A 12,485-nucleotide genomic window follows, 5' to 3' on the forward strand; every position below is an offset into this window, starting at 1 on the left:
TGCTGGCAAACTGTTGTCCCTTTAGCACTTGCTTTCTCTTTGACCTTGCAGAACAAGATGACCAATAAATGTACAAATGTATTTTCCAGAAGAAAACACTGAGGAATATTGTACAGATTCAAATACAGATATGCCACGATGCATGAAAATGTCTTATTTCATTTGTTGTATGTCTGTGTAACAACTATGTAAATGTTCACTTCCATCATTTTACAGATATCTTATTAAAGCTCTTAGTGTCAAAACCGTCCAGTCTCAAAAGTGTCCTCCACCACATCCTCAGGATCATCTAAACATAGTGTAAAACAACTGAACATCTCACCAGACTATAGCTTTTTCTACAGCTGAAGAAAAAGCAAATGCATTTCTATAACAACAACAACAAAATCACTCTTTTTGTCTTTTTTTTCCCCCCTTTTTCTTACATCAAAGCTCCTCTCTAGGTAGATCACTCACTCCAGACTCCTGTCTTTGTAGATCTTCGCGATCACTGAAAGTCCTCCGACATTCACCACTGCCCTGTCTCACTCTGAACCACCCGCCCTGTTCTCGCAGACTTACTCTGTTTCTGTTTCTGGATTTGCTTAGTGCCAGTTCTAGCTGTTTTCTAGCAATTAGTATTGTGAACCCTTTTGAGTTCCCTGAAGTAATATGTAGTCATAAATGGCCTTCTTTTAATATGGATTCTCTGAAAGACAATGTTGTTGATATTTCAGAAATGTATGTATTTTATTCCATTTCCACAGGCATATTTCATTCTCTTAATTTCAGCCCTTGCCTTCTTCACTTAAATCTAATCATCATATTTTTGTCTTCCTTTACCAGCTTTTTCTATCCTCTCCTGGGTCCCTGTCCATTCTCGTTTTCACATGTCTGTCCATGACAGTTTCTACACAATATTTTTTTTCATTTTGAACTTATATTTCCCTTTCTTAGGTACAATTCCTTTTGTTATCTTTTTTTTTTTTTTTTTTTTGATTTGGGGATTTTTTTTGCCTCCATTTCCTGTGGTGAAAATGACACCAGCAGGACATGGCATTCTTGAAATAGCAGCAGTTGAGCTTGGCTTTTCCTTATCCTCCAAAACCTTGCACTTCTACCTTCAGAGATCTCTTTACTCAGTGTCATCTCCATGTTCATTTATGCCTGCTGGCCACAGTCCTTATATATTTTATTTGCCACGCAAAGGTCTGTTCAGGCTGGAGAAGCTTATCAGCCCTTCCAGTCTCATCAGCCATGTGTCCTTTATGCTTCATGATCACATAAGTGAAGCTATAGTTACTGTTTCAGCTTCACAGGAGTCTTCTCATTGCTCAGATAGGAAGAATAAAGTCCTTTTATAACACGCAAGCGTGATCCAAAGTAAGAACAAAATGGTATGGGGCTCTCTGCACAAGAAGCTGAAAAAAACCCACATATTACCTTGTTTTACCAAGTTGTAGGGTTTACAAAAAAAACGCATTCAGCATTAGAATGAGCATTGTAATTGTAGGTACTAAGCGTTCCTGAAGAATTCACAAGCGAGGGTTAGCATTTGAATCCCGTATGGGTTTTATTATACATGAAGGGATGCCACATATTTAGTCCTATGTGAAATAAGTCTGTTGTTTACACGTTTCGAGTCAGTTCTAAGCTGCCTTGACAGCTCTATGTTGTGACTTATTTTTTAATAGGTATCTCATTTGCTTCTGACCTAAATAACCTTCTCATAGGGTCTTGTGCGAAGCACATTTTTTCTGTTGTGACATTTTACACTTCAGAGGCTGGAGATGCTGTCCTGTGCAGGCATCCCTAACTATCCTCAGTCTCCATAATCTCCATAAATGTCCTGGCCAGCACCTGGCGAGGTAACTGGGGGTTATTATTTACCATGGCGTTTTTCTCGGGAAGAGCAAAGGGATTTGTACTGTTAGTATCAGGCAGTACCGGCAAATAGCTTGGAGGCTGGATGAAGCCGACTGCTTGGTGCCTGGATTCACTCCAGTAGAAAATGGAATCCCCCCAAAATACGAAGGGGCCCCGGTAACTGCAGGAAATGGTAGAAACGCCTGTTTCCTGAGGCATTTAAGACACTTTGGGTTTGCCCGGTGTGCCACACCACGACGGGGATTAAACAACAGCGATCGCCCCATGCCGCGCGGCGCGCGGGGAAACTGAGGCAGCGGCAGCCGCCGCGCAGGGCCCGCCCGCCCGCCGGGCGGACACCGCCGCATTTGGGCGCGGCCAACGGCCGCGGCGGCACCGCCCCCCGCCCCTGCACGTGCCCCACCACGAGCGCCGCCCCGCCCCCCCGCCTCCTACCGGCCCTGCTGGGCGGGGGGGGGCGCCACCGCGCGGCTTCGCGGCCAATTTCGCCCCGCGGCGCCTTCGATTGGAGGAGTTACATGCCCATCTTTGCCGCGGACCAATTAGACGCCGGGCAGCCGGCGCTGTGGGCTCGGCGACTGCCAGTCGACTGCCGCCTCGAGCCGAGCGGCCGCGGAGCCAACGAGAGCAGTGCCCCGCCTTCCTCCCCGCCTCGCCCATTCATGTCACGCAGCTGCCCCTCCGGCAGCCAATCCGCGCCCTGCCGCCGCTGTCAATCAGCGGCCGCGGCGCGGGGGAGGCGAGCGGGGGAGGCGCCGCCGCTCAGCACCGCGGAGAGCGGCTGCCGGGCGCGGGAGCCGCCGCCGTTGCCGCCGGGAGCGCTTGCCGAGCGGCGCCTTCCCCGAGCGGCTCGGCCGCGGCGGGCAGGAGCGCGCCCAGGAGAAGGGGGCGCCGCGGGCGCGGGGCGGCGGGCTCGGCGCAACCGCCTGCCCGGGACGCGAGGCGAGGCGAGGCGGCGGGCGCTTGCGGCGGCTCGGGGCTCGCGGGGCGGCCGAGGCGCCCCCGCCGGCCGCGGGGGAGACGAGGAGCGAGGGCGGCCGGCGGCGCGCGCTGCGAGGCGGCGGCAAACAGGGCGGCGAGGAAAGGAAGGCGCGAACCGCGAGGCGCCGCGCGCGGAGAGAGAGGGGGAGACCTGTTAGCGGCAGCGCCGCGGGCAGGGAGAGCCGAGCCGAGCCGAACCGAGCCGAGCGGAGCCGAGCCGAGCCGAGCCGAGCGGAGCCGAGCCGAGCCGAGCCGAGCGGAGCCGAGCCGAGCGGAGCCGAGCCCGCGGGGCTCAGTGCCGGCCGCTCTGCCCAAGCGGTCGCGCACGGGCGGTAAACCCTAGCCAAAAAAAAAGAAAGGAAGAAAGAAAAAAAAAAAAGGTAGAAAACGTAGAGAGATGGACCCTGCTCTGCTGGATGCCGGCGTGAGGCTTCTCTGTCGCTGTTTACTTTTTTAGCTGCAGGCGGATTTTGCGAGCGCGCGCAGACGGCGGCTGCTCCCTCGCCGCTTGCCCGAACGCAAACGCTAGTTTTGCTGCGTGTGGGTTTGTGTTTCTCGGAACGGAGCTTTCCGCGGAGCTTGTGCGGCTCGCGAAATGAAGCCCTTGCGTTTTCCGGTCGCTTGCAGCCGATATTGACCTTCTGTCCGGGACCGGGGACTAAAGTGCTGCCTCACTCGGAGGACCATTAGAGACTTCACCTTTTGCTACATGTAGCTGGCTGTGTTCAACACATCCTTTCCCCCCTCCCCTTCGGAGTCCCCCCTAAAGATTGTTTTTCCCCCCCGCCAAAAAAAATGAAGAAATTCAATTTTCGCAAAGTTCTGGATGGTTTAACTGCCTCGTCCCCCGGCGGCGGCGGCGGCGCCGGTGGCGGCTCCGCGCACCCAGGAGCAACCGCCGGGGCTGCGGGGACGCCCCGGGAGGAGATCCAGGAGACCCTGACCTCGGATTATTTTCAAATTTGCAAGGTAAGGGCTTTTTTATTTATTTTTTATTTTATTTTTTTTTGGACAGGGAAATAACAAAACCTGCATTTGGAGGCGGGGGGGCAGGGGGGGGTGATATGATACCCGATACATCTTTTCCTTGAGAACTGCAGTGGTTGTGTAAGGACTTTGGCATGAAAGGGTGGAAATCTCGTTAGTGGTTTTTTTTTTTTTCTTTCTGCTGCAGAATTGGGGTAGTCAGTAAATTCGGAAAGGTCTGAATTTCAGCGTTGAGGGCCCGATCTGGAGTTCATTCACGGACCGAAAACTAGAAGCAAGATCATGGGCAGAAAAGCAGATCATTTAACATTTACAAGGCATTACAAATTTAAAAATGTATACATCTGCTCGCCCTCCTTCCTGCTCCCATCCTCTCTTCTTTTTCTTCCGTGTTTTTTTAAGGAAAAGGCATAAGCTAGAAATAAGAGAGTTTGGTGGTTTTTTTTTTTTTTTTTCCCAGGACATAGCCTTTTCATGTATTATTTGTGAGGGATTGGATGTAGCTTCAGTTATTTTTAGTATTTGCCCTGAAAATTACCATTAGATAAAAATCAACTTAGGAGGACAGCATAAATACAGCATAAAAGTTTCCAGATTTGTTTGGAACTGGTTTCATGTATTGGTCAGGTCCTTCACATAGAAAGCATAAGATATCCCTATGCTCACTACGTTTCATGCCCATTTCCTGCGTGGAATCTCTCAGCAATGTCCTTAAATACAAGAGTGAAATCAGTACAAACTACTTGGCACTTCTGACCAGCCCTGGGAGAGAAACCCACCCTTCTGTAATGAACAGCACAACAGAAAAGCGAGATTGTGTTAACATCTTCCGATCCTCTGCTGTTATCTCTCACTTTGACATTAATTCTGTAGGCTTTGCTAGAATATAGCCCATGCAGGGAGACCCCTTGATTGGAGATTTCGGCTGTGCTCAACTTGAGCACAGTGTCACTTCATGTGTTGTGTGGGGACGGAGGAAGGATAAACAAGCCAGACAACCCTATGGAACCATGGCGTGCAGGTCTGGTTCCTTGTGGAAAGCAGATCTTTCCTAGTCTCGGATACCAGGGCTCATGTTATGCTCTGTTTTCAGAGTCGGCTCATGTCAAAACTCCTATCAACTTCAGGGCAAGAAGGCTGAGCCACCATCACTTAAAGAGCTTTGGATCTGGGTCTATAGAGATCCTAACTGCAGGGAGTTGGATGGTCCTCTGCCACCCACAAAAGCAGGTTCAGGCCTTTTGAGTTAATATCACCTCCCTGCACCGTGCTTGGGAAATGCCAGAGACTTCAGTACGTGATTTTCAGTAGAAAGATAATGCAAATAATCAAGATGCACTGGAATATCCCTCGAAGATCTGATGCTCTGGGAATTCTGTGTAAGGCTAAAACTGACCACAGTCCCCTATGCACAAGTCCTTTAATAATGGCTGCAGTCTGTATTTTATATGATATATTTTTATTTTGTGTGTGCATAAACAGGCAAAATAAGGTGAATTGTAAAAAAAAAAAATCTTGGTATTTCCCGTCTTTGACTTGATGTTCTGATAGATGTACCTGGGAATGTGAGTGTACTGGGAAGACATCATCTTGAGAAGCTTTCAGCAGGCAATGCTCTGCCTCCCTTTTTAAATTAGAGGACGTAACTCTCAGGTTAGAATGCTCTCAACACAGTAAATCCTTGTTTGGAAGGGCTTTGGCCTGCAGCAGCAATTGCTTCTGAATGCCCGGGTCTGCAGAAATCAACCGTGCAGGGTACAAACCAGCAGCTTCCTTTTTGCACAGTACAGAAGCATGCCCACAGCAAACTTCCCAAATGCCGGCTGAGGATGTGCCCCAAATCCTGCAGTGCTGCTTCCAGAAGCTCCCGTTTTTCAGGTGGGTTGTGCTTTAGGGCCGTTAAAGGAGCAAGCCCCCCGGCCCCGGGGCTGCGCCGTGGGGCGCGAGCGGGCAGGAGCAGCGGCGCTCTGCGCGGGTGCGGCGCTCGCCCTGCGGACTCTGGCACCCGAGCCAGCGTTTGTGCCCCCGTCGGACTCTATTATATTAAAAATAAAGCCAGACACAGCGGAGCAAAGCTGGGCCTTTCTTATGCTTCTGTTGTGTCGGGCTGACGTTTCCGCTGCCGATTGCCATGCTAAGTTACGTAAGTTATGTGGGCTGCGTGTGGAAGCACCCGCGCTCTGTGGTCCTGCTGCGCACAGAACTGATTAAAGCCAATAGCAGATTTAGGTCGTTAGGATCGGCAGGATCAAGGCAGATGGACCCACAGTCTAAGTAATATCCTGAAACAGTTTCCATTTCTTTGCTGATTATTAAATCTTCATTTAGATGTGAAACATAAAAGCTGACTCATACTTAAGAATTCAAGGGCCTTGCTCTGCAGTCGTTACTTAAATAAACTGCCCTTTTGGAGTTTGTGGGAGGTCTTCTAGACTAAAAATGCAGATTTGATGCTCTGTCAGAACACTGGTTTTATTAGTAACCCACCTGAAAGCTGCCTCTCCCTTTTGTGAGATTTTCAGGATTCTTTTTGCAATGCAGATGAAACTTAATAGAAGTGAATTTGAATATTTTACTTTAGTGCTGAGATTTTTGCAAGGAGTTGCTTCTGACATTTATTTTTCGCTGCTGAAGATGACGTTAATGGTTTAAAGAATAAAAATGAAATGCTCTTGATCGTATGAAAGTGCTGCAGCCTTTTCTGAAGCACGATACATTTATATCTATGTAGCTGTACTACGGTGGCACGCTTTGAAGAGCATTATTGTGATTGTGAAATTGTCAGGTGTATTTTGGGACCACAGCGAGGTGAGGTATATGAGCTGTACATTCATGCTATATTTAGGGCTGTCTTTGGGACTTGGGTATCCACATGCAAATCATAAAGTTATTGATTATAGTTCATATTAACTGAATTGAATGTGTGAGATAGTAGTGCTGTGCCAAAAATATATATGATCCAGTAGAGCGTTTTAGTAAAGTTTAAATTAATTTTAATGAGGATAGAGCTAGTTTCCTTGTTAATCTTCCTTTATATTTTCTTCTCATATATTTGTCTGGTTAAGATTTTTTAGAGCCGCCTGTGTTTGTCTATAGAGTGTAAAAGTTACCACATAGCAGTGTGAAGCACTCTTATATGAGTATGGGATCTGTGACGATCACAGCTAGGAGGCTGCAGATGATTTGAGTAGGACTTTGAGCAGTAAGAACATAAATAGGAGAACGAGGGATTTCCTTACTTTTGCAGAAGGTCAGTTGTTAGAGCATGGCACACTTTGGAGAAGACCGAGAATGAAGATGTAAGTTTTTTGAACATATAGTGCATATTCTTTATGAAAGTCACTCAAAAAAACCCTACACGAGCTTGTCTTGAATCACAGGGTTAAATAAGCATGATGTTAATAACTCTATGAAAAAAACCTCAGTGAAGAACACGGTAACAGTTACACTTTGAATGGACCTGAATTAATGCAGTCCACTATGCATTCTGCAGCTATAGGCAGCAGCCAGGTGCCCTGGAAAGCGTTCAAGAACCACATTCAAAGCCCCAGAGTAATCTTCTTCTAACAAACGATTCCTGCAGCTGATGGTTCTGTGACTACCCTTAAACCCTGGAACATGAGGTTTGTAATCTCGCCCAAACTGATCCGAGCTGTTATCACTGAGTAGCTTTGCAATTACCTGGTCATAATAGAAAAAAACAACACGGAGGCCAGAACAGACTAAGGGTTTTGTTGGACCCACTATGGAAGCCCCGAGTCTGATGACCAAGGTGCCTTCCTAGCCCTACTTCACTTTGACAAAAGCAGGCCCTCAAGACGCATGCAGTCAGGAGCCATATTGCAAAGACAACTTCCTTCTTTTCGTGTTTATATTGGCATTTCTTTCCTCTGGAACCGCTGGGATCAGAGGGTGTACTGCTCTGTTTTTTTGCTAAACTATTTCATAGAGGGAAGTTACCTAAAAGCAGTCTGATATAGGCATTTCAGAGCTTATGATGCCCACTTAGATGCAGATGAGTTTTAAAGACCTGTTAGATATTTTTATCATGTAGATGTCCCAGTAGGATAGAGTAAGATTGTGATGGTGCTGTAAAGCCTGTATTTACATACCTCAATTATCTATTTTTTCCTATAAACTGACCTTAAATTTTAACTCTCAGGGTTTCTAGATGGTGATGCTTTATTTAGTGAAGCTGTGAAGAGGCACATTCAGTCCCTCTGACAGCCGCTGAGCAGATAATTTCAAGTGTGGATGCAACGTGAAGCTTCAAAGATAACAGAAGATGATTTCTGAAAGGAGAGTTTAGGAACAATTGTTTAGTAGCACTCTGTTCTATTTTTGGCTAAAAAGAATTACTTTTGACCTTAAAAAATTCTTTGGTATAATCTATGCACAGTGTTTTAATTAGGTTTAACTGTTTGGTTAATCTGTGCTATTTCTGTGTTGTAAGATCAGCCAGGGGCCAAAATACAGAAAATCTGTATGAAGTGCTATATTTCAGAGAAGATCAGTTTTAAAATAATATTAACCCATACTTATAACTGCTCAGAATTCATTTTATACTGTATCTTATTCACTAAGTGTTGGGAAAGATTTCTCATATGTAACAGAACTTGAATCTAATTTTTTGGTGCAAAACAAAATTCTGTTTAAAAGTACAGACAGAAATGACACTTTTGTAATTCGATGAAGGTAATTTTATGGGATATGTGATGAATGTAATTTATTTTTCTTTTTTCTAAGTCTGTGATTCTGAAATAAGGCTGATCTGTGGTAAGGAGTCTAGCATGCTAAAAGCATCTTTTTAAAGAGATTTAACGATAGTAAGCGATCCATGGTAGTATAGAGGGAGACACTGTTTTGTCTCTTTTGCAAATAAAATGCCAACATTTTCACTTAAAGTAGCTGCTTTGTTAACCAAATAATAATCTTAAATGCATTAACGAAGAGCCATCCAGGCCAATACATGCAGTTACAGTCGCAAAACCATTTTAAGAGGAATGTTAGGCTGTAGAATTCAGCACTGCAAACTTTGAATTTCCTACATTGCGTTTTCTTACAAATGCAACTTTTAATTACGTATTTCTTTTATATGTCTTATTTAGTAGAATGAATGTTTTTGCTGAATTGAAAACACTTCAGTATTGCTTTGCATACTTAACATTCATAACATACCCCTTATAGCAAGTTCCCCCTGGGCTTTCTCAGCAGAAGTGCTCATCGCTGTAGTTTGGAAAGCTTTATAAACATTAATGAATTGATTTGCACAATATTTCCGTGAGATGGAGGTACGGTTATTCCCAAAGTGGAGACGAGGAAATGAGACACAGAAAACACAAAATGCCAGATTGTCAAATGTCCACTATTCTTGAGGGTCCTGCTTGACCTGCTTTGGATCTGATGTTTTAATATATTATTTTTTAATATACTTAGTAATTTTATTATGTTTTCCGTGTTCTGTAGTTTTCCCATCCTGCTGCAAATATTCAGCTCCTGTGCAGAACAGTTTTCAGGCCGGCTGTTCACACTGTCAGTTCAGATGTCCTCCCTCGATAGTCCGAGTGGCTCTGCATTTCCTTCCTGCCTCGAGCTAGATGGGAATGTTGCTTTCAGGCTGTGCCTGTGGCTAGGACACAAGATGTCGGAGCGGCATCACCTCAGGCTGGTCCTTCAGGAAATGAAGGACACGGGATTAGCTGCCAGCTGCGAGGAGCTTACGCTGGGGCCCTTGGCTGTATCCTTGGTAAAACCAAGCGCAGGAGCACCGATGGAATTTGCTTTCTGTGCCCTTCTCGCTCAGTTATACTTTGCTCCTTCCTATTTTGGACCAGCTAGGCAACTTTGACAGAACTGCCTTTCCTATTGCAGTGCTTGGTGTGAGGCACAAGTTCCAATGGCAGAAGTAGAGACTCTGTGTTTTGAGCAATATTCTTTCCATGTAATTTTGTGTGACATTTCAAGTGCCTTTTTTTTTTTAAGCTAATGATTCCTTAATCTGCTTTGTGGAGTCCTTGGTTAAAGAAGTGGCGCTTAGGATATAATTTTTTCTCATGAGAAACTGAGAAAAGTCTCCCCTTAGTAGGAGTGCACCTAAGGACAGCCAACTTTCGGGTTATTTCGGGGTCACTTTTTTTTCCACAAGATTATAAGACGATGACTTGATACTCTGCTTTTCCTGAGTGGATGATGGAATTAGGAAATCTTGGGATATCCTGGAAATGGTGAAGGAAAAAAAGAACAACGGGAACATGGCCTGTAAGGAGGAAGAGTGTTTCTCAGTTCGCGAGGAGCGTAGCGAGTGCCTTCTGGTTGTACAGAACAGGCCTCTAGCAATCTGGTGTGCTGCTGCAGTCTCTCACCCTCTGAGACCTGTAATGAATTTATACCTGGGATTTGGAGCCTTTCTCACAGAGCTGATTCCCAGCCCCACGTGCTCTGTGGTTGCCTCTCCTTTCTTCTGGAGTGCTGTAATTTTTATCCTCTTACCTGTTATCCCCAGCTAGTGGGAACTGGACACCCTCTTTCTCTGTGCTGTACCTTACCTGTGGGTCCCCGAGACAGTTTCTAACTATTGTAGTGTGAAAAGTGATTTTTGATTTGCTTCCATGAGGCTGGAGGAGATTCAGCCTGCATTGCCTGTATCTCAGGGATGTTTTTAATCATAGAGCTGTTGCACAAAACATGGGCTGCAGAAGCAACCTTCTTCCTCTGCTTCTGTGTTGAAGAAAGAGGCCTGTATTTCAGTTGTGAAATAAATGGCTGAGGTGTCTTCTGTTAGAGCTTCATGGATAAAAATATGAAGTGGTGGGAGATTTCTTTTTCTCAGCAGAAATGCATATACTGTCTAAAATAAACAGCTGTCTTCAAGGAAGATGGACTCAAAGCAAGACAGACCTCATTCCCTTTGCTTAGTTTAGCTGACTCTCCCTTCCTATCTGACTCATATTCTGAGGCATCTCATGCTCGCTCCTAAAACCCTTTTTGGGCTCTGTGGCAAAATCCAGCGAAAAGTTAATATCAATACCTTCATTTTTATGAACAGAGAGGAGAAAGCAGGAGAGAGGCCAAGTAATACACTCCAAGTTATGTAAATGTGCTGCTTTACTCACTGTGCTGAGAAACCGCTTATAGAAGCGGCATCTATGGCCTGGCTAATTTTGGCACAATGTATGTTAAAATCCTGGTGGGAGGCAGTTAGCAGGCCGTGTGATTAGAAGTACAAGTAATGTGCATCAGGGGAGGAGAGGGGAGAGAAAGCAATATTGTTAGCTACAGATGGCTGGTAAATATGCTCCGATATAATAAGATGTTATCTTGGTGCAGGGCTGTGTCCAATAGCTCCCAAACAGAGACGGTGAATAGTAAAGCAGAGCAGTGACAAGCTGTTGCCTGTAGCTAGGGTCAAAGTCTGCTGAGATAACACTGACCGTTCTGCTGAAGTCAAGTTGTGCGAGGTGCTGGAAAGAGAAATCGAGCCCTGCTATTTATCAGTTTGAGTCGGCCACTGCATGTGCTGAGAAGTACCCCGCGGAATTCAGCCGAGCACCGTTCTGCAGAGTTATAGCCAGCATCTGCTTATATTGTGGTATAGCCTCCGGTACATGTGAACACAATGCAAAATATCAGTTGGATGGGTTTTCTTCTGTTTGTGTTCTTCACCATGGTTCCTGTGAAAAAATCTCCATATTACCCATTGGGCAGGGCAAAAAATCACACTAAAGGAATGATGAACATAGACTTCTGCTTCATTCATCCCATGCTGTTTTCTTGTCCTGTAAGAGCAGAGATTTGTGCTCAGTTACATCTGTCTACAGTGAGTTTTTTTACTTTCATTGTTCCTCATATATTTTAAATTCTCATGTGTTTGAAAATATATCTTAAATGAGGCAATAGCAGGAAAAATAATGTGATTATATAAACGGGGATGTGGTTCTGGGTGATTCCTCTGATCTTTGGATATTGTGTCCTCATTTGTGTATAGACTCTGCTCTTATAGGTATGTAGAGGGGAACAGTAACGTCCAGGATCTGCTGGATTTCACTGCTGCTAGAGCGTGAAAAGTTGCCACATTCCAAATATGTTTTCACCCCACGTGAGATGAGACACTGCCTCAATATCTCCAGATTAAATTCTATATTCAACAGCAGGAAAAAAAGAAGTATCACATTTCATACAATATGCTTACAGCAAAAGGTTACGAAAAGATTAATTCTAAATTAATAACTTATAAATTACCTTGTATATGACAAGTTAGCAGTAAATTCTACTAATAGTGTTTGTGTTTTGGGATCTGTACTGATAATACAAGAAGAGCAGATTATGGTGCAAAATAGAAGATTTTTACAGGAATCCCGATGGTTCTAAATATACGTAAATATATACATCTAATTATACTAGAAATGCAGACTGTTTCTGTAAAAAAATAGGGATGCAACACTCTTTTTATTCAGCTATTCCAGAATAAGCTTCAAGAGCTTTTTCACAGCAGCAAAATCATGGGACTTTTTTTGTAAAATTTTTCGATTCCTCAATGCGGCTGAATTTGTAATTAAAACATTCTGAAAGCATCAAACAGAACAACGACATCAAGGCAGTAATGGCATCTGGATGTAACCAGCCTGAAGTATTAAATTTCCAGAAAATCTGAA

At 44.9% G+C, this 12,485-nt stretch overlaps 1 protein-coding gene across 2 annotated transcripts in view; it reads left to right on the top strand.

Annotated features, from left to right (window-relative positions):
- The first annotated feature begins 3,642 nt into the window (after positions 1–3,642).
- Positions 3,643–12,485, top strand: part of STXBP5L (syntaxin binding protein 5 like) — a 168,197-nt gene continuing 159,354 nt past the window's right edge. For both annotated transcript variants that reach the window (XM_026050318.1, XM_026050320.1), the window contains exon 1: positions 3,643–3,816. In XM_026050318.1, coding sequence (XP_025906103.1) covers positions 3,643–3,816 — 174 coding nt within the window. The remainder of the gene's footprint in view (positions 3,817–12,485) is intronic.

The sequence above is a fragment of the Nothoprocta perdicaria genome, unplaced genomic scaffold, assembly GCF_003342845.1.
Source record: "Nothoprocta perdicaria isolate Ctin4 unplaced genomic scaffold, notPer1 scaffold_68, whole genome shotgun sequence".
NCBI lineage: Eukaryota > Metazoa > Chordata > Aves > Tinamiformes > Tinamidae > Nothoprocta > Nothoprocta perdicaria.